Raw genomic sequence first — 25,426 nt, 5'->3', positions numbered from 1 at the left:
AGAGAGCTCTTTTCTTTCCTTGTTATTCTCACCTTCACTTAATAAATTTTCACTTCACTTCACCCTTTTGTCCTTGAGATTCATTCTTTGACTCTGTGAGGCAAGAATCCTGAAACCCTGCAACAATAGGGGTGCCTGGGCAGCTCAGTTAATTGTCTGACTCTTGATCTCAGGTCCTGATCTCTAGTCCTCATGTCTGGGTCATGAGTTCAAGCCCTGTGTTGGGCTTCACTCTGGGCATGGAGCCTATTTAAAACAACAATAGGGGCGCCTGGGTGGCTCAGTTAAGGGTCTGCCTTCTCAGGTCATGATCCAGGGTCCTGGGATCGAGCCCTGCATTGGGCTCCCTGCTCTGCAGGAAGCCTGCTTCTCTCTCTCCCACTCCCTGCTTGTGTTCCCTCTCCCACTGTGTCTCTCTGTCAAATAAATAAAATATTAACAAAAAATAAAAAACCAACCCCCCCACCCACAAAAAACAAGAAAACAAAAAAGCAAAAATAAAGGGGGACTACCTGAGATTAAGTAGTTTTTGCACAGCAAAGGAAACAACAAAATGAATGGGGATGTAAATTAGTATAGCCACTACAGAAAACAGTATGGAGTCCCCTCAAAACATTAAAAATGAAACTAATGTATGAGCCAGCAATCCCACTTGTGATTATATATCCAAAGGAAACAAAATCACTCTTTTGAAGAGATACGCACACTGCCATGTTCATTGCAGCATTATTCATAGTAATCGTAATACAGAAACGACTTTAGTGTCTGTGGATAAAGAAAATATATATTTATACACTGTATATATGAGAATATATATATATAATGGAAAATTATTCAGCCTTTAAAAAATAAAGAAATCCTGCTATTTGCAACAACATAGATGAAACTAGAGGACATTATCTATGTAAAATAAGCCAGACCAGAAAGACAAATTTCACATGATCTCACTATGGAATCTAAAAAAAAAAAAAAGTGTTGAACTCCTAGTAGCAGAGTAGAAAGGTCATTACCAGAGGCTAGTGGGTGGGGGAGAGGGGAGATATTGATCAAAGGGTACAAATTTTCAGTTATAAGATGATTAAGCTTTGGAGACCTAATGTACATACAGCATGGTGACTATAGTTAATAATAATGTATTAACGAGAATGGATAAACAAACTGGTCTATTCATAGAGTGGAATATATTCAGCAATAAAAAGGAATGCATTACTGATACTTCAACATGGATGAGTCTCCTTTTATGAAAAACTTGGGGGGCGCCTGGGTGGCTTAGTCGGTTAATCATCTGCCTTTGGCTCAGGTCATGATCCCAGGGTCCTGGGATCAAGCCCCACGTCAGGCTCCCTGCTCAGCGGGAAGCCTGCTTCTCCCTCTCCCTCGGCCTGCCATTCCCCCTGCTTGTGCGTGCGCGCTCTCTCTCTGTCAAATAAATAAATAAAATCTTAAAAAAAAAAAAACTTGGGAAAGATACAAACTGATCTACGGTGATAAAAGGCAGATCAGTGGATGCCTAGAGAAAGGAGGGGCAGAAGGGCAGTAGTACAGAGTACATAAGTAAACTTTCGGGGGTGACAGATATGTTTATTTTCTTGATTGTGGTGATGGTTTCATTGATGCATGCATACGTGTTAACTGGACCTCAATAAAGCTATTAAAAAATAATATATACTTGAGGGGTGCCTGGCTGGCTCAGTCAGAGTGTGTGACTCTTGATCTTGGGGTTGTGAGTTCAAGCCCCATGTTGGGTATAGGAGCCTACTTAAAAAAAATAAATGTTAATGTGAAATTTGTTAGAGTAGATTTCGGGGTGCCTGGGTGGCTCAGTTGGCTAAGTGTCTGCCTTCGGCTCAGGTCATGATCCAGGGTCCTGGGATCGAGCTCCACGTTGGGCTCCCTGTTCAGTGGAGAGCCTGCTTCTCCCTCTCCCTCTCCCTCTGCTGACTGCTTCCCCACATGTGCTCTCTCTCTCTAATAAATAAAATCTTTAAAAAAAGAGTAGATTTCAAGTGTTCTGAATACACACCCACACACACAAATGGTAACTGTTAGAAGTATTGAATATGTTAGTTTGTGGTAATCATTTCACAATGTGTTCTTGTATCAAAAGTGCCACGTTATAGGCTTTAAATATATACATTTTTTTAAATTTAATTAATATAATAGTGTATTATTAGTTTCGGAGGTAGAATTCAGTGATCCATCAGTTGCATACAACACCCAGTGCTCATTACATCAAGTACCCTCCTTAATGCCCACCACCCAGTTACTCCATCCCCCCACCCACCTCCCCTCTGGCGACCCTCAGTTTGTTCCCCATAATTAAGAGTCTCTTATGGTTTGCCTCCCTGTTTTCCTCTTAGTTTATTTTTCCTTCCCTTCCCCTTCATCTATTTTGTTTCTTAAGTTCCACATATGAGTTAAATTATATGGTGTTTGTCTTTCTCTGACTTATTTTGCTTAGCATGATACCCTCCAGTTCCATCCACATCATTGCAAATGGCAAGATTTCATTCTTTTTGATGGCTGAGTGATAAATATGTACAATTTTAATTATAAATGCTGCAGATAAAAATCAGTATGAATTCATAGCTCTTTTTTATTCCTGAGTTATAATCCAATACTATTATTTATTTTGTGTTCTAATTGTTTCATTTTTAGCCATTGGGAGCTTTGTCAGCTTGGTTCCTGTGTCCTTCCGACATGCCCTCATCTTTTTTTTTTTTTTTTAGTTTTTGAGTACTTCCTCATTTTCTAGCACTAAAAGACTAAAAGGTGCCCCAGACTCATCTTGGATTTTCTGTGCCCTGATCCTAGATTTAGTCATTTCCTCAAAAAGCTATGGTTCTTATGCTGCCACCACGGCCTCTTCCTCCTCTTCCTTCTTCTTCAGCCATCTTAACTGTTTTTAAGTGTACAGTTCAGCAGTGTTAAATATTGTTATGGACTTAATATTTGTGTCCCCTTCCATCCCCAAAGTCATTTGTTGGAACCTTAACCTCCAGTGTGGCTTTATTCTTTATTTTGTGATGGGGACTCTAAATGTTACAGGATTTTTGTCCCCTTAGTTCCCAGGTTCTTGGTCACGCCGCTTTGAAGAATGAAGAGGTAGACCAGATGGAGAGTGGTGGGCAGCAAAGCAGTTTGTTGAGCAAAAGTATAAAGCTCCCGCAGAGGGAGGGGGGCCTGAGGGGGTTGCCCCCAGAGTTTCTAAGTTTAGGGGTTTTTGTGAGCTCTTTTGCAGAACTATCTTCAGCAATCAGGGTGTGCTGAGTTGTGCCAATTAGGGCTTTGGTCATGTATCTGTGTACCTATTAGGTTAATGTCTCTGTGCTGATGGTCTTTTTTTGCTGCCGTCTGGGGGCTTATGTCTTCACTGCCCCTTGACTGTGATATTGACAAATGCTTTTGTGGTTAATTATCTTATTTTAGGACGTTTTGGAGAAGTCATTTTTGCAAAGGCTGCAAAGCAGAATGCTAGTGTGGTCCTGTCTAAGCTGCAAAACAGGATGTCAGTGCTATTCATTTTAGCTGTCCTGACTCCATATTTTCTTGTTGGGGACCCTGGCTCTGACTACCTAACTGTCCAACTAACTCCTAACATAAGGAAATAATTAAAGTTAAAATAGGTCATGATGGTGGGGTTCTGATCTGTTAGAATTAGTATCCTTATAAGATGAGCCACCAGAGAACTTGCTTGCTCGCTCTCTTCCTGTACACATGCACCGAGGAAAGGCCACGGGAAACCACGGTGAGAAGGACACTGCAACCCAATGGGGGAGTTCTCAGCAGATATCAACCCTGCAGGCAGCTTCATCTCGGACTTCCAGTGTCCCCAGCTGTGAGCAAATAAATTTCTGTTGTTTAAGTTACCCAGTCTAGGGTATTTTGTTATGGCCGCCTAAGCAGACCGATACACACACGTATATTCACCTTGTACAACAGAGCTCCAGAAGTTTCTCATCTTGTGGCACTGAAACTATAACCATTAAATAACTTCCCTATTCCTCCCGCTCCCCAGCTCCAGCAATCACCATTCTATTTTCTGTTTTTATGAATTGACTACTTTAGATATCTCATGTATATGGAATCATAGAGTATTTGTCTTTGTGTGTGTGTGTGTGATGGGCTTATTTCATTTATCATACTGTCTTCAAGGTTCCTCCATGTTGTAGAGTGACACAATTTTCTTCCTTTTTAAGATTGAATAATATCCCATTTTACGTATAGACCACATTTTGTTTCTGTTGTCTTCTTTTTAAGGGCATCAACATTTGTTCTTATAGGCAGCTAAATTACTGGTAGATCTTTTTGGTTCTGTCAGGCTTTACTTTTTTTTCCCCTCGGTTCATGCTGATCAGCACTGCATCACCTCGGGTCTCTACTGGCTGTTGGCCCTGCAGGAGACCATCTCAATGTGGGGGCTGGCAGGGGCTTGTCCTCTGCCTGTGCAGCCTAGCTCTTAGCCAAGGACCATGGTGGATTCCTATATCATTTTTTGGACACCTCTCTCGGCAGTCTCTCATCAGTTACCCTGCCCTGCAAACCCCAGGCACGTAAACAGCTCAAAACTTGCATCTCTGCCTCCTCTGTTTAGGATTCATTTTCCTGCTTTGGGCCAGAAAGTGCCCCGAGGTAGGGTAATGCCAGGGTGATACTGGTGCTCACCTTTGCGTGTTCTGTTCTTTCAGGGATCACAGTGCTGCCTATACTTCTCTGCCTGAAAACAGTTGCCTTGTGTGTTTTGTTGTATATAGTTCTTTGGCTGAAGAGCAAGTCCAGTCTTACTCTGTCATGGTGGGAAGCAGGACTATACTAGGTTTTTTTTTTTTTTTAATTATTTAAACTTTTATTATTTTAAAGTAATCTCTATGCCCAATGTGGGGCTCAAACTCGTGACCCTGAGATCAAGAGTCACACACTCTACCAACTGAGCCAGCCAGGTGCCCCAGAGCTATTCTAGTTTTTATTAGTATGCTGTCCCTGCTTTTCATCTCTTTCCTGTCTTGAACTTATGTAGAGTTTTAATTCCGTTTCTGTTTTCCTTATTTTAACTTTTTATTAATGTTTCACCTATTAGAAATATATTATTCACCCTTTAGATTGTATTTATTTGATTTGTTCCCCTTATAGTTGTCTTTGCATACAAAAAGAAGAGAAAAAGGAGAGAAAATTTAATGGAATTTCTGACCTGGTCAAGTGTAGAGATTAGAGCACAATCGGGAAGATATTTGGGGGAACAGAGGGGTACAGCATATTCACAAAACATATATCTGGGAAATAGCTCATTTTCCCCATGATGCCAGGCACATGCAGCCAACAGTCCATTTCTCTTGTCACATATGCTTAACCAAACGCTCCAAGAAATGATGAAATGGGTCCCATTTGGCATGCATCTATTTTCTCAAAAGGAAACAAAGCAAATATAAAATCTGAGATAAATTCATAACTAAGAACACTGTCATTTTTATTCCAGTTTCCACAATTGAAGTTGCTGGACTTCAGAGCAACTTCTCCTTGCTGAATAGACTTAGTGACATGGGAATCAATTTAATATGTATTTTATGAGTATCTAGAGAGAGTGGTGAGGCAAAAAAAAAAATCACAGTTTAGAATATTAATTTTTAAATTATTTATTGTTATGTTAATCACCATACATTACATCATTAGTTTTAGATGTAGTGTTCCATGATTCATTGTTTGTGCATAACACCCAGTGCTCCATGCAGAACGTGCCCTCTTTAATACCCATCGCCAGGCTAACTCATCCTCCCACCCCCCTCCCCTCTAGAACCCTCAGTTTGTTTTTCAGAGTCCATCGTCTCTCATAGTTCGTCTCCCCCTCCAATTTCCCCCCTTCATTCTTCCCCCTTCATTAGAATATTAATTACTTAATCAGCTCCAGATTTTGAGTCATTTCCTGAAAAATTACTTCTGTTTTTATCATGCTGGACCATTTGAAAAAAAAAACAAAACTTGAAAACCTTCAAATTTCCTGCTTGCAGTTTAGACATTGGGCTGTTTCCTCACTGACATGTGTCTCTTCACACTTCTGTCATTTTACTTTCTCAACTGAATGTGAATGATATTAGTTGGAGATGACTGACAATGATATTTATTCTGTGTTACAGTTGTCTACTGAACCTCAAGCCCAGAATGACTACAGACCACAGCAAAAAGGTAAGTTAATCAAGTTAGTGTGCAAAACAATGCACAGTGCCCATAGACTAAGGGATGAGTGGGAGGTAGAATAAGTTTGGAGGAGAGGATGCAGAAAAATCAAGGGTAATTTGAAGGAATACATTTGGTTCAGTTGGAAGTCCAGACTTGGGATATGAAAATCTGGTATACGATCAAGGATCTGATCTTAGTTAAGTCTCAGGTAAAGTCTTTTCTGACTGTTCACTTCTAAGGTCTCATCTATGAAACCCAAGCTAAGGCTGTTTAAATTCTAAGTACCTCTGTTTTTCTGACTATTAAATTGGGAGAAAGACCTCAGTAACTTTGCTAATGGGTAATAGAGTTTGTCAGAAAAGAAACTGATTCACATTACCTAGGTTCCCCTCCCACAGTATTGCACCAGAGTGTGACAGGGATAGGAAGAAGGCATTAAGAATACTACAAATAAGTATTCCCAGTGACTCTGGGGATTTGAGGATGAAAAAGACATTTTTACGTGGAGCCCTGAGAGAACAGTTTCTGAGACAGGCAGATCATAGTATACGAGCCAAAATTAATATTTGATTTTATATCTTAGGCAATAAACTCCCTTAAAGTATGTTCTTTAGTATGGCTTCGTCAGCTTTCTCTCTTTTTGCTACATACTCTTATTATTATAATTTTTAGTGTTGTTCTTTGAAAGCATTGCTATAATTTGCTACATCATTCCAGTATACTTGGACATTGAGATTTATTTTCATTACTATAATTTATATGGCATTGGATATTTTCATTTATATATAGATATCTTTCTTTCGGATTATATCTATACCAATTTCTAAGGAATAGAAACGTTAAGTCAAAGGAATCTACATTCTAGAGTTTAAGTGCAAGGTCACACAGCTGGTGGTAAGTTGAAACTTGAATATAATTATTTTGATTTCTAGGCAAGTGATTTTTTATTTATATAGAGTTCACATTGCACATTCTTGTTTGCTGCCAGTATGCTCATTTCCACCCCAGCTTTCCAGGGTACTCTACCTGGGAATAGGAAAACAGACTAGGAGCTTTAAAATTAAATTAAAAATCTCTTTACAGAATTATTACATGTTTATTATGGAAAATAGGGAATCTGTGAAAGCAGATATAAGAAAACAAAAATCACTAATAATTTTACAACAACGTGGGATTATTACTGTTACTATTTTGATCTATTTTTGCCTGTCTGTGCCGACGTACTATATATACTCTACTAAGAGGCTTTTAATATGTATATTTCTAAAGTAAATTTTAAAAAAATTTTAAATTCCGCTTAATTTCTTGAATTGGATTGTGGTTACAAAAATGCAGTTAAGTTTTGATACCTTTTTTCATTTCGCATCACATCTAAAACCATTTATTTCATTTAATATTTTACTATAGTGAAAATGTATTTTCTTTTCTTTTCTTTTTTAAGATTTTATTTATTTGTCAGAGAGAGAGAGCTCACAAGCAGGGGGAGCGGCAGGCACAGGGAGAAGCAGGCTCACTGCTGAGCAAGGAGCCCCATGCGGGACTCCATCCCAGGACCCTGAGCCAAAGGCAGACGCTTACCCAGCTGAGCCATCCAGGCATCCCGAAAATGTATTTTCTTATGTCACTAGAAATCTAGTGTTTTTGGATGTATCAGTCCAAATATTTATCATGCAGAACTCTCTCATTTTAAAGATACCACTCACTATAAATTTTTCCTTTTTAAAAAGATTTTATTTATTTATTTTAGAGATAGAGAAAGAGAGCATGGGAAGGGGGAGGAGTAGAGGGAGAGGGACAAACAGACTTCATGCTGAGCGCAGAGCGCAACACGGGGGTTGATCCCATGCCCTTGGATCATGACCTGAGCCGAAATCAAGAGTCGGACACTTAACCAACTAAGCCACCCAGGCACTCCTCACTATGAATTTCTTTCTTTTAAGAAGTTCAGAATGCTAGGGCGCCTGGGTGGCTCAGTCGTTAGGCGTCTGCCTTCGGCTCGGGTTGTGATCCCAGGGTCCCGGGATCGAGCCCCGCATCGGGCTCCCTGCTCAGCAGGGAGCCTGCTTCTCCCTCTGCCACTCCTGCTTGTGTTCTCTCTTTTGCTGTGTCTCTGTCAGATAAATAAATAAAATTTAGGGGGCGCCTGGGTGGCTCAGTCGTTAAGCGTCTGCCTTCGGCTCGGGTTGTGATCCCAGGGTCCTGGGATGGAGCCCCGCATCGGGCTCCCTGCTCCGCGGGAAGCCTGCTTCTCCCTCTCCCACTCCCCCTGCTTGTGTTCCCTCTCTCGCTGTGTCTCTCTCTGTCAGATAAATAAATAAAATTTAGGGGGCGCCTGGGTGGCTCAGTCGTTAAGCGTATGCCTTCGGCTCAGGTCATGATCCCAGGGTCCCGGGATCGAGCCCCGCATCGGGCTCCCTGCTCCGCCGGGAGCCTGCTTCTCCCTCTGCCACTCGCCCTGCTTGTGTTCCTGCTCTCGCTGTCTCTGTCTCTGTCAAATAAAGAAATAAAATCTTTAAAAAAAAAAAAAAAAAAGAAGTTCAGAATGCTAAAATAAATTTTAAAAAACTGTGGGGTGGGGGGCCCTGGGTGGCCCAATTGGTTAGGCATTTGACTCTTGATTTTGGCTCAGGTCATGGTCTCAGGGTTCTGATATTGAACTCCCTGTTGGGCTCTATGGTGGGCATGGAACCTGCTTAAGATTCTCTTTCTACCTCTCCCTCACTTAACAACAATGATTAAAAAAAAGAAGTTCAGAATGCTTCATGGATATACACACATGTCTCCAGGGTAATTTATCTAAAATTTAAGTAATAAAGTGAGGCCCCAAATAGAATTAATTTCCAAATTTCCAAATTAAAGATTACCAGATAAAAAGGGTCAAAACTAGCCCTTAAATTCTTACTTTATACATTTTTGTTCTTTACAAATAACTCCTACATTGTCAGACTATGAGACCACTATGATTTTGAAATAAAAGTGGGTTAAGAAGAATTTCCATTTTCCAAATGAAGGAAAATAGCATTCTTATATGTAACATAGTTAATATGAAGTAGTGTTCCATCCATAAATATATCAACCTAAACTCGTTGTTTTTTCAGTAATGACAGCTTACAAAGCATTTCTGAGATGTAGGTTATTTTATTTTTATTTAAAATGTAGTTATTTAAATTTTGAATAGGTAATACCCCCACATGGTTCAAAACACAGAAGGTGCAAAAGAAAACAAGGTAAAAAGTATCCCTCCTCTTTTTTTCTTCAGGGACTTATATCCCCTCCCCAGAGGCAAACAACATTATCAGATTCTTTTTTTTTTTAAACTTTATTATTTATTTATTTATTTTTTAAAGATTTTATTTATTTGCGAGAGAGAGAGAATGAGAGACAGAGAGCATGAGAGGGAGGAGGGTCAGAGGGAGAAGCAGGCTCCCCGCCGAGCAGGGAGCCCGATGCGGGACTCGATCCCGAGACTCCAGGATCATGACCTGAGCCGAAGGCAGTCGCTCAACCAACTGAGCCACCATTATCAGATTCTTGTGTCTACTTTCAGAGATACTAGCATACATTGTTCTGCAGAATGTTTCTTTCCCTGTACTACATATCTTTTTTTTTTTTAATTCCCTGTACTATATATCTTGAAAATCACTTCATATCTGTAAAAGAAAGCCATGTCTTTATTCCTTTGTTAGAAGTTACATATTCACTTTATGGCTATATCAAAATGTATTTGACTGGTCTATAACATTTTCTCCTAAAAATACTGTTGCCATGAATTGGCTTCTAAATATGACAGTTTTCACATGGGTGAGTATCTGTAGGAAAAAATCCTCAAAGAGAAATTGCTGGATCAAAGGATAAATGCCTTTGCAATTTTTGTAGATGTTGCCAAATTGTCCTTCAAAGAGGTTGTACCAATTAATATTTTCACCACTAAAGCGTGAAACTGTAAGTCACAGTTTCAAAAGAAAAAAGTTGTTTTGTTTTTTTTTTAAAGATTAATTTATTTCGGCGCCTGGGTGGCTCAGTCAGTTGGACGTCTGCTTTCAGCTCAGGTCATGATCCCAGGGTCCTGGGATCCAGTCTCACATCAGGCTCCTTGCTCAGTGAGGAGCCTGCTTCTCCCTCTCCCCCTCCCCCTGCTTATGTTCCCTCTCTCTGTCAAATAAAGAAATATATTATATCTTTAAAAAAAATCTCTAGGGGAACCTGGTGGCTCAATCAGTTAAGCGTCTGCCTTTGGCTCAGGTCATGATCCCAGGGTCCTGGGATCGAGTCCCGCATCGGGCTCCCTGCTCTGTGGGGAGCCTGCTTCTCCCTCTCCTCCCCACTTGTGCTCTCTCTCTCACTATCTCTGTCTCTCTCTCTCAAATAAATAAAATCTAAAAAAAAAATTAAAAAAAAAAAGCTGAAAGGATATGGAGCACCTGGGTGGTGCAGTTGGTTGAGCATCTGACTCTTGGTTTTGGCCCATGTCATGATCTCGGGGGTGTTAGATGGAGCCCCAAGTCGGGCTCCATGCTCAGCATGGAACCTGCTTCAGTTTCTCTCTCTCTCTGCTGCTACCCCAACTTCTAAAATAAATTAATAAATAAATCTTTTTTTTAGCTGAAAGGATAAAAATTACTGAGTCAAATATCCATCTAAAAAATAAAATACTTCTTTAATGTATAAAAAAGTAGAAATAAAATACAAAGAAAGTAGAAGCAAATAATATAGTTAACAGCAGAAGTTAATAATAAGAAAACACATCCACAAAAAAATAAAATAAATAAAACAGAAAACACGCATATAATAGAGAGACATGCAACAATAGAAAAAGTTGGTTCCTTAAAAAACCAAATAAACCAACAACAACAGCAAAAAACAACATACAGATATCTGGCTAGACTTAAAAGCTTAGAAGTCACAAATAAATAGGGGATCCAAAAGAATCTATCATATTCAGAGATTTAAGTAAGTTTACTAGATACAAAATGATATATAAAACTCCATTACACTTCCATATCCCAGCAACAAACAGGGAAAAAAAAATAGAAAAAGATACTACTTAAATAGCTTCAACAATATTAAGAAACTACTTATAAATATAACCAAGGATGCCCAAAATTCTAGAGAAATTAAAATTCTTGTATAGTGCATATAAATAAGTGGAGAGAGATTATGATCATGAATTAGAAGATTTGATATGTTCAGATGTCAAATATTCCAACAGGTCTTCTATTGATTTATAGATTTAACATAATCCTATCCCAAATTTTAATGTAGAGTTGGTGGTGGGGGGGAACATTATACAGCTATTTTAGTTAAAACACTGCTGTTGGAATGCCTGGGTGGCTCAGTCGGATAGGCGGCTGCCTTCAGCTCGGGTCATGATCCCAGGATCCTAGGATCGAGTCCCACATCGGGCTCCCTGCTCAGCAGGGAGCCTGCTTCTCCCTCTGCCTGCCGCTCCCCCTTCTTGTACTCTCACTCTCTATCTCTAGCAGATAAATAAATAAAATCTTAAAAAAAAAAACAAAAACACAACACTGCTGTTGATGCTGGAGTAGACACATAGACCAATGGAATTGAATATAGAGAGGTCAGAAAAGGACATACACATTTTTGGAAACTTCATATATATTGATATTTAAAGATCAGAAAAATTTATACATATAAATTTTTATATTTTTATATACTTATATCTATAATATTTATATATAAATTATATATATATTAGTAAGTTTATGTATATATAAAAGCACCAACTGCAAGAAAAAGAAAAGGCAGTCTTTTTTAAAGAGAACTCTCTAGAGGGTGAGTTAGAAGAGGCCATTCAGAAAGTGGAAAAAGACACAGAGAAAGAGATGTGATATACTGGTGATAAGAGGGAGATTTTGAAATGGAGAAGAGAATGAGAATTGCATTATCAATTTTTTTCTAGTCAAAATATGTATTTTTTAAATTGGGTTAAATGGTATTACAGGGGCGCCTGGGTGGTTCAGTGGTTAAGCATCTGCCTTCGGCTCAGGTCATGATCCCAGGGTCCTGGGATCCAGTCTCGAATCAGGCTCCTTGCTCAGTGAGGAGCCTGCTTCTCCTCCTCCCCCTCTTCCTGCTCATGCATTCTCTCTCACGCTCTCTCTTTCTCTCAAATAAATAAAATCTTTAGAAAAAAATAAAGATTAATTTATTTATTTTGGTGGGGAGGAGCAGAGGGAGAGAAAGAATCCTGAGGCAGACTCCCTGCTGAGCAGGGAGCCTGACATGGGGCTTGATCCCAAGACCCTGAGATCGTGACCTGAGCTGAAATTGAGTTGGCTGCTTAACAGACTGAGCCATTCAGTGCCCCCCCCAAAAAAGTATTCTTTTTTTTTTTTTTTTTAAGATTTTATTTATTTATGTGCCGGAGAGAGAGAGAGCACAAGCAGGGGGAGTGGCAGGCAGAGGGAGAAGCAGGCCCAGCACTGAGCAAGGAGCCCGATGCGGGACCCATCCCGGGAGCCTGGGATCATGACCTGAGCCGAAGGCAGACACTTAACCGACTGAGCCACCCAGGCATCCCAAGAAAAAAGTATTCTTCACTTGATAAATGTAGGATGTTCCTTGGTAAAGAGGTGGGTTGTTACTCTAGACTTTAGAGCAAATCCCTGATATCCAGCAAAGAAACTTTTAGGGCCTAGGTCTCAGTTCTCACTAGGCCAAATTTCTTCAAGGCTCCAGATATCCTTCCTTTGCCTTTTCTTTTCCTCCAACTTTTATTCTAACTCAGGATTTTGTTTTGGATTCTGTTCTTGCAGTTTCTTCTTCCAGGTTCCCTCTCTCATGCCATGGGGCAATAGCTTTGGGACTTCTGAACACCATTTTTATGTGTTTCCTGCTTGTCCAGTGGATTCGCTGCCAGGGTAAGTACTAACTTAAGTTAAAATCTTTTATTTTGCCTATTTTTTTAAAAGTTTATTTATTTAAGTAATCTCTACACTCAATGTGGGGCTTGAACTCATGACCCTGAGATCAAGAGTTGCATGCTCTTCTGACTAAAGTAGTCAGAAGTATCCCTATTTTACCTATATTTTGTTATAAAAGCAACATAACATAACAGAACATTTGAAAAATGAAAAATAATGCCAACAAAATAAATCATCACTTGTACACAACAACATTTCCTGGGTATCGTCTCCTAGGCTTTGACTACAGGCATTTGTGTAAGTATTTATTCTTTTAACAAAGAATATCAAGTCCTCTAAAATTTTCCCCACCTTTTTTTTTTTTTTAAAGTAAGACTGGGTATTGTATCATAAACACTTTCCTAATACCATATCTATTATGATAATCAAATTAAAATTGTATTATTTATGTATTGTGTTTAACTTTTCACAAAATAGATATATCAAAATTTAATTAAATATATTCTGCTTTTTTTCCAATTAGAGTGCTTTCACATTGAAGTGAAATTTTCTAGATTTAATTCTTCTAGATCATTAACTATGATGATCCAGAAAGCCCTCAGTTTATTATTTTATAATCCAGAGTGCTGACTTAAGTTTATGTTATCTGGAGATGATTGTTATACAGACTTTATTCATTAGGACTCTAAGGGTTCAGGGGCGCCTGGGTGGCTCAGTCGGTTAACTGTCTGCCTTCGGCTCAGGTCGTGATCCCGGGGTCCTGGAATCGAGCCCCGCATCGGGCTCCTTGCTCATCGGGGAGCCTGCTTCTCCCTTTCCCTCTGCCGGCCGCTCTGCCTACATGTGCTTTCTCTCTCTGTCTCTCTGTCAAATAAATAAAAAAAAATCTTAAAAAAAAAAAAAAGGACTCTAAGGGTTCAGCCCTAGGACCTCTACCTCAGACCCAAGTCCTTTGACAGAAAGAGACTCCAAGGAAGTTGGGAATTTCTCATTCAGGCTGGATAATGTCACAGATGTATGGAAAAAGCACAAATTTATAAGGTGCCAACCGTATAGCTTGATTTACAGAACCCTATATTGGTCACATGCCAAGCCACAGAAAAGTTGTCTAATTTTGACATTTTTAAAAAGGACTACCTTCGCTACTTTTTAACCCCCAAACCTAGATTAGGTATATAACCTATTGTGCAGTCATGTATTCACACTCGTTTGCTATAATGATTCATATGTGCCTGTCGTGGAATTGTGCCAGTGAGGGGTTTATACAAATGTATTTTATGAAAGTAGAAAATCAATAGAATTATGGAACCTTGGCTGAAATGACCTCGAAAGCTTATTCAGTTCCCTTTCATTTTCACAGAACTATAATCCAGCCATTTTTTAAAAAGATTTTATTCGTTTGAGAGAGAGAGAGAGATCGAGCATGAGGCAGGGAGAGGGGCAGAGGGCGAGGGAGAAGCAGACTCAACGCTGAGCAGGGAGCTCAACGCAGGGTTTATTCCTAGGAGCCCAAGATCATGACCTGAGCTGAAGGCAGATGTTTAAGGCAGACATTTAACTGACTGAGTCACTGAGGCACCCCCGCCTTTTTAAGATATAATCCAGCCATTTTAAAGGAGTGAGAATGTTCTGTATTTAAAAGAGCCCTGTGAAGAAATTACATCACTTCTCACTTTAGCATCTGATATCCTTCTCTGTCAGAAACTTGTTTGATAAATTCTTTTTGCTGAAGTGTAAGTCTTTTATCTAATATCTAATGATGACAATCACATTTGTGATAAAAGATAAAACGCCTATCTTTCACTTTAGTTAAGTTTGCTTTTTCTAGTTTCTGTCCTTTTCTTTTTTTAAAAGATTTTATTTATTTGACAGAGCGAGAGAGCACAAGCAGGGGGATCAGTAGAAGGAGAGGGAGAAGCAGGCTCCCTGCCGAGCAGGGAGCCCGATGCGGTGCTCAAACCCAGGACCCTGAGATCATGACCTGAGCTGAAGGCAGATGCTTAACCGTCTGAGCCACCCAGGCGCCCCTGTCCTTTTCTTTTGCATTATCATGGGGTATCGGTTGAAGTTGGGCATTCTGGAAAATTTGGCCTGATTTCAGCAATGTATATTATGCAGTTACGCAGTGCGTGCACTAAGCCTACATAGACAATGGACTGATACATATAATGCAGATGCTTAGTTATTTTTATCTGGTATGAATACAGCATATGTGCATAAAGATCTCTAGCACAAGTGTTGTACTCTGTCCATGGTGCTCTGCCAGGTTGTATCCATTTCCTTACCTGCTTTAGTCATAGTCACATGCTTAAGTAGTGGAATGCACAGTAGTAGTGATAGAGTTGGACATCATGAAGTTTTTAATTTGAGGGCAGGCATTGTTGTGCATTTCTCTAAACCTTAGTCTGAAAGGTGGTGGGGCAAGGAAGATGGGGGGGCCGCCATGTTCTATTTATCTCCCATTTCATTTCCAAGACTAAGTGGTCCATAAAGATGTGAACCAGGTCCTCTTCCTTTCCAGGTTCCAAGTGTACCACTTGTCACAGTTGTCCAGACCTCTGGATGAAGTATGGTAACTACTGTTATTACTTCTCAGTGGAGAAAAAAGACTGGAATTCTAGTCTGGAATTCTGCCTAGCTGAAGACTCACATCTCCTTATGTTCACAGACAACCAGGAAATGGTAAATGCAAACATTTAGCAAATGTCGATTGTTTTGTTGGTGAATGCTGTTCCAATGTACTGTGTATTCTCTTTTGAGGAACAAAAGGAACGCTCTTCTCTTTCCCTCTCCTTCTCTCTCCTCTTTCTTTCCCTTCCTTCCTCCTCCTCTACCCCTGCTCCTTTCCTCTCCTTCCTACTCCTTACCCTTTCTCTGCTTGACCCAGCAGCCCTCAGGTACGGAAACTTAGATGTTTGCATACTCCTGTATGTGTGTATGTGTGTGCTGGAGGTGGAAGGATGGGGAGTATTACAGATAGAAATTAGGCGTGAAATACAGGTCTAATTAAAAGAAAGCATTAGATCCAGAAACATATGGGTCCAACAACAAGGAGGCAGCAGATTCCTATGCAAAAGCTGGTGGAATTTGGGAGGGAGTGGAAGAGAGAGAGATCTCTCTTCCACTCCCCATGGGGACAGAGAGACTGTGGCGAGGGCTTAAATGCCTTTTTCAGTAATTTCCCTTCATTCATTGGAATCCAGTAAGTTCTAGGCTAGCAAACATTTGGTATGAGGCATAGGGCATGAAGAAGAAGCAGTTCCAGAGAGCTGGGAAAGAAGAAAGGACAGTGTGTATGTGTGTGTGTGCGTGTGTGTGTGTGAGAGAGAGAGAGAGAGAGAGAGAGAGAGAGAGAGATCTTAACCTCCTTGCAGGGCTAAGCTGCAGGGCTCCACTTCCTATATGCCTCTCAGAGCCTTCCTTTCCACCCAGTAGTCTCCTGGAGGAGAGCTCGTTATTAATCCTAGGGCATCTCAAGGTAATATAAGGAATTGACATCCTGAGATAACCTGGTACAAAAATCAAATTCTAACTTGTCAATGTAAATAACATATACAAAAAAAATAAATCCTAGTTAGGTATTTATTTATTTATTTATTATTTATTTATTTTAGAGATTTTATTTATTTATTTGACAGAGAGAGAGAGCACACAAGCAGAAGGAGAGGGAGAAGCAGGCTCCCCGATAAGCAGGGAGCCCAATGTGGGGACTGGATCCCAGGACCTGAGCCAAAGGCAGACGCTTAACCAACTGAGCCACCCAGGCATCCCCCCAGTTAGGTTTTTAGTGCTAATTTCATGTTGATTTTTGTGTGTTGATACTGTTTTATGTATTCTCTTTTGGGTAGAATTAAGTCATAGAGAACAGTTTATTAATAAACTATAACTTGCCATTTGCAACAACATGGATGGAACTGGAGGGTATTATGCTAAGCGAAATAAGTCAATCAGAGAAAGGCAATTATATGATCTCACTGATATGTGGAATTTGAGAAAAAAGGCAGAGGATCATAGGGGAAGAGAATAATAAATGAAACAAGATGAAACCAGAGAGGGAGACAAACCATAAGAGACTCAATCTCAGGAAACAAACTAAGGGTTGCTGGAGTGGAGGTGGGTGGGAGGGATGGGGTGGCTGGGTGATGGACATTGGGGAGGGTATGCGCTATGGTGAGTGCTGTGAATTGTGTAAGACTGATGAATCACAGACCTGTACCCCTGAAACAAATAGTACATCATATGTTAATAATAAAAAGAGAAGGATAAGGAAGAAAAAAAGAATTAGACTATATTATAATAGCATTGTATGGTGACACATGTTAACTGCTTTTGTAGCATTGCATACCCAGAGTTGTCCAATCACTGTGTTCTACATCTGAAACTAATGTAACATTGTGTGTCAATTACACTTCAATTAAAAAAAAAAAGATTTCAACTATATTAACATTCTTTGGGGAAATTCAGAGAGGTAACTACTCTAAAGCTGATGAGGAGAACATATAGTCCTTAAATTGTATAACTTCCTATTTTAAGAAAAGATTAAAGCATCTAGATTTCTTGTTTTCTGTCAAAAGAGGAATGCTCATTCTATTGAAATTTCTGCATAGAATCTAATTCCAAATCAGTCTGTCCCCGTGACTTCCTTTCCTTTTGTGCCTTCCCTAAACTAGATGGTAGAACGCATGGGGTCTATTCATTAGATATGTAGATCTTGGTTTTGTGGCATCTGATAATAATAGCCTTGCTTTCTGGACCCTTTGCAGCAACTCCTGTTCTCACTGTGATATATCTGCATCTGAAGTCTTGAGCTGACTGAAGTCAATAGCAGAAAAGAGCAAAGAGCTTGAAACATTGCAGGGCAAATACTGGTAACCAGCGTAGTGAGTCATAAAGCAAGACTGCCACAGAGAAGTGTGGTGTAGCAGCTATTACAAATGAGGCGGTGTGATAATAAGAAGGGAGGAGGAAAAGGCCTAAGGCCCAGAATATCTGGGGCTTGGGGATGTTTCTGTTTCTCAGCGCTCCCCTGAAAGAGTGGAGCGGTATTAGAGGGCTTTTTGTCTGTCTTTCTTTACTTTCCCTGAGTCCTGCCTCTGCTGTTGAATAAGCTGAACAGAATTAGATTGGCTACATTTCCAAAACCAGTTCATTTTCTCATAAGGCCCCTTGGTTCAATGCTGTGCAAGAGAAGGTAGAATGCCCCTGAGAGATTTAATAGCAATCAGATGAGTTTTGCTTCTGACATTGCTGTGGAATCTTGCTCGATTCTCTGGTCTAATTCTTTTTCTTGCCCCCAGCTTTTGTCAGATTCTCTAGAACCAGCTGGACTTCTGTCTGATCTGTGAGCCTCCTGTACTAGCGCTGTTATTCTTTTGTTCTCAAGGCAAGATTTATATACTACTTTAAGGTATGCTTGATATTCCTGGTATCATACTTAGGACTAAACAGCTACTAGAAGAGCATATGGGTCTATTAAAATGGAAGGTTTTCAAATTGGCATTCCACTGGTGGAGAATACTACTAGTGAATTAGTTTGCTATATGCCAGAGGCCGCAAAGGTATGGGAAAGTATCTCTCTCCTGTTGTTAAATAGTTATCTGTCAGTAGGATACATAAATATAGCCCACTTCTATCTTAGATCAGTTACAGCAAAGTATATATAATAGGAAACTAGTATATATTGAGCACCTACCATGTGCCAGGTATTCTATGTATATTATTCTCAATCTTCACAGCACATCCTACAAAATTGAGTTCAACATCTCCATTTACTGAGGAGTCAATGGTTAATGAACAAGAAAGATTTAGTGAACAAGTAAGGCTACAAATCTGGCAGAGCTAGACATTTTTTTATTCAGAGCCAGATTTTAAACTATCAGCCAGCCTTTTAAAGTCACTTACAGAAATATTGTATTTGATGGCTTCCAGATACATCTTGGGCATGCTGAAAAATGAAATAACTTTTCCTATTAATTGTCTGCTGTGCCTTTTCTACTCATGTTTAAAAAATCATTTGAAGTTGAAATCTGGAATGTACATTATAGGACTCTTGGGATTTAAATATATTTAAAGTAGTGAGATGCTCACTTATTATCTTTTTTCTATCTTGGCCTTAAATATTTATTTTATTTTTGAGAAAATAATATACAGAATGGAAATTGAATCGCTCGGTTATTTCTTCAGTTTTCAGTTTATATTATGGCATTGACTGTTGTTTTTCTTGCTCTTTGAATTTATCTTTAGATCTTTAGGTATATTCAAGTTCTTGATTTTTGTTGTCATGTTTTTCTGCTAGGTTCAGTTCACTTAGGATGTTAGCATTTGCTTTTAGATTTTTTTTTTTCTTTTAGCTCCCACGCTCTGCCCGGCTCACAGGAACCAGTGCCCTTGCCGCTCCCACGCTTCTGTTAGCATTTGTTATAGTTGTTGGTATGTTATTTTAAAATGCATGTTGACCAGAAAGTTGCCCGTGGAAATACTTTGGTTTCTTTATTTTTTTTTAAAGATTTTATTTATTTATCTGAGACAGAGAGAATGAGAGAGACAGAGAGCACATGAGAGGGGGGAGGGTCAGAGGGAGAAGCAGGCTCCCCGCCGAGCAGGGAGCCCGATGCGGGACTCGATCCCGGGACTCCAGGATCATGACCTGAGCCGAAGGCAGTCGCTTAACCAACTGAGCCACCCAGGCGCCCCTACTTTGGTTTCTTTAAATCTATCCTGCTGCTCCTCACCCTGTGACATCTTTCTTCCTCATTATCATAATGTGAGATTATATCATCAGGCTCTTGTTTTAAAAACCTCTCATTCAGCCTTAACCCTCTTTCCCTATCAGAGTTTATGACTTTGGGATTGTCCCTGTCTTCCTCCTGAACTTTTGATATTGACTTTTCTTGTTTTTAGGATTTACATCTAAATATACTCAGGGCTTCCGTCTTTGGATACTACAACACAAACACTGTGGTAATGTGCTCACTTTCCCCCATATTTTAAAGTAACAGAAAGGGCTTTTTGGTTTCTTTCAGACAGTCACGAGTTGGTTTTTATTCCCTTGCTTACTAGCTATGTGAACTTGAGAAATTTTCTCTACCTCTTTGACTCTCAATTTCCTCAGGTATAAAGTAGAGAAAATTCTTTCCAGAATTATTATGATATTAAATGAGAAAATCTGTGTAGAATTTCCTTTCACATAGTAGGAATCACTTAATTTTAGTTTTTCTTCTTTTCCACTTTAATTCTTTTTGTCGCTCAAAATAAAGCCTAGAGTCAAAATAACTTGCTTTTCTCTTCTGTCCCCCAAGACATGAAATTTCAATAAATATATAACACAAAATAAATTATGACTTGTTGACCTATGTATTTTTGTTATGAGGAAATCTGAAATATGTTAGAAGATTCAAAGAAATGCCTGGAAACACAGGGTGATGGTAGGAGAACTGTTTTACTCTGGAGATGCTTATAGTCTGATAATGTCTATGTTTTTGTCACCCTTCCCTCATAAACAGAACAAGCAGCAGCTATGACCTTGACACCAAAAGTGTAGGTGTGGTAGATAGGTTAAGATATCTCTCACTATCTTTTTTGGTTTTTGTTAACATTTTACAAAATTGTGGTAAAATACATGCATAACATAAAATTTACCATTTTAACCATTTTCTTTCTTTTTTTTTTTTTTAAAGATTTTATTTATTTATTCATGAGAGACAGAGAGAGAGAGAGAGGCAGAGGGAGAAGCAGGCTCCCAAGGAGCAGGGAGCCCGATGCGGGACTCGATCCCAGGACGCTGGGATCTTGACCTGAGCCGAAGGCAGACGCTTAACCATCTGAGCCACCCAGGCGCCCCCATTTTAACCATTTTCAAGTGTACAATTAAGTAGCATTAAGTACAGTCACATTGTTGTTCAACCATCACCACTGTTCATCTCCAGAACTTTTTCATCATCCCAAACCAAAACTCTGTACCCATTAAACACTAACTCCCCATTCCCCCCTTCCCTCAACCCCTGGTAACCACTGTTCTACTTTTTGTGTCTCTGAATTTGCCTGTTATGTCCTTTTGTATCTGGCTTATTTCACTTAACATGTTTTCAAGGTCCATTCATGCTGAGGCATGTATCAAAATTTCATTTCTTTCTATGGCTGAGTAATATTCAATTATATGGATATACCGCATTTTGTTTATTCATTCATCTGTCAATGGACAGTCTCACTGTTTTTTAAAGAGAGTGCTCTAAAAAAAAAATAAATAAATAGAGTGCTCTGGTTTACACAGCAAGTCTTTTTTTTTTTTTTTTAAGATTTTATTTATTTATTTGAGAGAGACAGAGAGCACAAGCAGGGGGAGCTGCAGGCAGAGGGAGAGGGAGAAGCAGGATCCCTGCCAAGCAGGAACCCCAGTGCGGGACTCGATCCCAGGACCCTGGGATCATGACCTGAGCCAAAGGCAGATGCTTAACCAACGGAGCCACCCAGGTGCCCCTACACAGCAAGTCTTAATTGACTTTTAGTATTGTGTACATACACAAAATTATAAGGAACATTCATATCAATATTAAACTCTAGTAATGTGTAGCTTGTCAGATTTTCCTTTGATATCTCTTAATGTATCTGCATGTTTTTATATGATACTAATTGCTGTTTGTAGACTATAAGGTATCTGAAAGTCTGGAAACATAGGAGAAACCTATTTTTAAATAGTATGTTAGTTACATTTTCAAATAATCTGCTCAATATGTTGTTATTCAACCTCTAGATATGTTTTTAGGCAAAACTCCTCGAAATTTATTTATTTATTTATTTATTTATTTATTTATTTTAAAAGATTTTATTTTTTTATTTGACAGAGAGATAGACAGAAGAGCACAAGCAGAGGGAGTGGCAGAGGGAGAGGGAGAAGCAGGCTCTGCACCGAGCAGGGAACCCGATGCGGGACTCGATCCCAGGACCCTGGGATCATGACCTGAGCCGAAGGCAGTCGCCTAACCAACTGAGCCACCGAGGCACCCAAAACTCCTCGAAATTTAAAGCAATAGATCCAGTTGATTTTATTTTATTTTTTTTAAAGATTTTATTTATTTATTTGAGAGAAAGAATGAGAGAGAGAGCATGAGAGGGGTGAGGGTCAGAGGGAGAAGCAGACTCCCTGCTGAGCAGGGAGCCCAATGCGGGACTCGATCCCGGGACTCCAGGATCATGACCTGAGCCGAAGGCAGTCGCTTAACCAACTGAGCCACCCAGGCGCCCGATCCAGTTGATTTTAGATATTATGGGTGATCTGTTGTACTTTTTTTTTCAAATTAATAACTACATTCATCGCTTTAAATACTTTACCTGAAAAGGTGTTCAGAGATTGAAGAAAAAAATATTAATGGTATTATTTAAAAATATAACAGATACATTTATTTAAAACAGATACATATATTTAAAAATATATTTATCCTACGTTTCTAGATTTTTTGGTCACCTTATGTTTATGTTCTGCTTTTATCATATAACATTATTTCATTACTGTTTTTTCCAAACATTAAATTATTTTAGGTATTTATTTGTTAAGGTTCTGTATATTCTATTATTGCTTATCTATTTTTTGTATTCTTAGACAAAATTTTACTTATTTCTAATTTTTATTCAGTTAAAGCATATTTATATGAATTCTTTTTCTTGAAGTCATTTTTTAAGGATATAATTCCTAATATTAGATTAGCCAATTGAAGATATGACCAAGTAACTTTGACATATTATTAGTTTATTTCCATAAGGGTTGAAATAACTTAGATATATCCCATAAACCATGTTAGTTTGGTATTTTAAGGAGAATGTTCTATGCCTTAATAATATTTAAGTTATAATTTTAAAATATTACTTGCAAAAGTATGTCTGTGTGTGTATAAGGCATAAATATTGACCTAAAAAAAAAAAGAAAGAAAAATGTATCTGATTTTATCTGTTTGAGTTCTGTCTTCATTTTGCTTTTAGGTTTTGCATATTTTCTCTCTCAAATACGACCAAACATCACAAACTCTAAAGTAAATATAACAAACCTGAGTCCTTTAGTTCACACCCTCTCTGGAGGACAAGGATTCTGAGTTAACACCCTTGTTTATACTTCTGTGCTGCTTCTGCACACACACACACACACACACACACACACTATCCATGAGTACATATAACACAGGTAATTGCAGTCTGGTTTTGAGGCTTATTCCAAGTGTGAAGGTTTTCAAGTGAAAGTGGAATATAAAAATTTTCACTCTCCAGCCTCATCAATGAGAAGTAGTAAACTGGCCTGATCATGTGACTCAGAATTGTGTGGGCTGAGAGAGTAGTAAATTAGTGCAGGGTTGGCATTTTGTATGTGGGCACTATCTAATCCCAGCTCTTCAGACTCTACCTGAGGTTTTTGAGCAAGTCTTTATTCATCTCTTTGCTTTATTAGCCATCCTTTTACCCTTGAAATAAGTGGAAGAAAGAAAGAGACTGTTTTTCTTGTCATTCCAGTGGAGAAATGAGGAAAAAGTCATTTTTTCCAATTTAAATAATCCTTTAAAGCAACTTGGTTAAGAACTGCATGAAAGGTTTCAAGCTATTCTGGAAATTAGGACATCATTTCATCTCTCTTACCCTTCCTTGACTCTTCAGTTTACCTCCCTACCCCCAACATATATAAGTAAGTACTCCATGGGGGTAGAGTAAAAAGTGCAGAGAGTTTGTGTTCAAAAGGTTTTAATTTCTTGCTGCATAAGACTTGTCTTTATATTCCTTAATTCTGTAAATATTATTAAATAATATTAGATACTTAAATTAAATCACTTCATATATTTTCCTAGGTGGTGGGGATACAACAGTAATCAAAAATTCTTGCTATTACTGTGCTTACATTTTAGTTAGAGGAAAGACAGACAACAAACAAGTAAATAAATATGGTGATATATGCTTTGAAGAATATGAAACAGTATAATAGTGAATGTAGGTATTACTTTAGATTGGCCAGCAAAGGAAAGCCTCTCTAAGGAGGTAACATTTGAGCTGAGACCTAGGCCTGAATGACAGCCATGTAAAAATCTAGGGAAAGGGAAAAGCTATGTAAAGACCCTAAAGTAAAAGTGACCTTGGCACGTTAAAAGAACAGAAAGAGACTTGCCTGACTGGAAGCTAGTAAGTGAATAAATAGTTGGCAGGGTCTAGATCATGTAAAATCTTGTAATACATAGTAACTATTTTGATTTTATTCTATGTGAAAGAGGAAACCATCAGAGAGCATTAATCAGGGGCACAATAGGATCTTATTTATTACTAGAAGGTAATACTATTACTAGTATCTAGTACATGAGCAAGTGCCTCATGTAGTGCAAAAGTTTAGTACTGGGAGAGAAAACTTGGATGCTTATTCAATAAGGAGACTTGGGTAAGCCCTTTCACCCAGGTGAACTTTTTTACTCTTCTATAAAGAAGAGGATGAGAAAACTTGCATATCTTTTAGTTTTTTTTTTTAATTTCAAGTTTTTATTTAAGTTCTAGTTAGTTAACACATATGGTAAAATTGGTTTCAGGTGTAGAATTTAGTGATTCATCACTTACATATAACACCCAGTGCTCATCGATAACAAGTGTCCTACTTAATACCCATGATACATTTAGCCCATCCCCCCACTCCATCAACCCTCAGTTTATTCTGTATAGTTGAATCTCTTATGGTTTGCTTCTCTCTCTCTCTCTCTCTCTTTTTTGCTTCCCCTATGTCCATCTGTTTTGTGTCTTAAATTCCACATATGAGTGAAATCATATAGTATTTGTCTTTCTCTGACTGACTTATTTTGATTAGCATAATACCATCTAGTTCCATCCACATCCTTGCAAATGGCAAGACTTCATTCTTTTTTGATGGCTGAGTAATAGTCCATTGTATATATACACCACATCTTTATCCATTCATCAGCCGATGGACATTTGGGCTCTTTCCATAATTTAGCTATTGTTGATAATGCTGCTATAAACATCGGGGTGTAGGTGCCCCTTTGAATCAGATTTTTTATCTTTTGGGTAGATACCCAGTAGTGCAATTGCTGGGGAATAGGGTAGTACTGTTTTTAACTTTTTGAAGAACCTCCATGCTGTTTCCCAGAGTGGCTACACCAGTTTGCATTCCCACCAACAGTGTAAGAGGGTTCCTTATTCTCCACATCCTTGCCAACATCTGTTGTTTCCCATGTTGTTAATTTTGGCCATCTGACCAGTGTGAAGTGGTATCTATCGTGGTTTTGATTTGTATTTCCCTGGTGATGAGTGATGTTGAACATCTTTTCATGTGTCAGCCATCTGAATGTTCTCTTTGGAAAAATGTCTGTTCATGTTGTCTGCCCATTTCTTAATTGGAT

General features: G+C 38.8%; 1 protein-coding gene across 1 annotated transcript in view; it reads left to right on the top strand.

Annotated features, from left to right (window-relative positions):
• The first annotated feature begins 6,095 nt into the window (after positions 1 to 6,095).
• The window catches only part of KLRG1 (killer cell lectin like receptor G1), a 29,228-nt gene continuing 9,897 nt past the window's right edge, over positions 6,096 to 25,426 (top strand). Inside the window, exons 1-4 of the mRNA XM_021690742.1 lie at positions 6,096 to 6,177; positions 12,948 to 13,052; positions 14,097 to 14,105; positions 15,577 to 15,737. Of these exons, the coding sequence (XP_021546417.1) occupies positions 6,096 to 6,177; positions 12,948 to 13,052; positions 14,097 to 14,105; positions 15,577 to 15,737 (357 nt within the window). The remainder of the gene's footprint in view (positions 6,178 to 12,947; positions 13,053 to 14,096; positions 14,106 to 15,576; positions 15,738 to 25,426) is intronic.

The sequence above is a fragment of the Neomonachus schauinslandi genome, chromosome 5 (assembly GCF_002201575.2).
Source record: "Neomonachus schauinslandi chromosome 5, ASM220157v2, whole genome shotgun sequence".
Taxonomy (NCBI): domain Eukaryota; kingdom Metazoa; phylum Chordata; class Mammalia; order Carnivora; family Phocidae; genus Neomonachus; species Neomonachus schauinslandi.
This window is presented reverse-complemented; position numbering and strand designations above follow the sequence as displayed.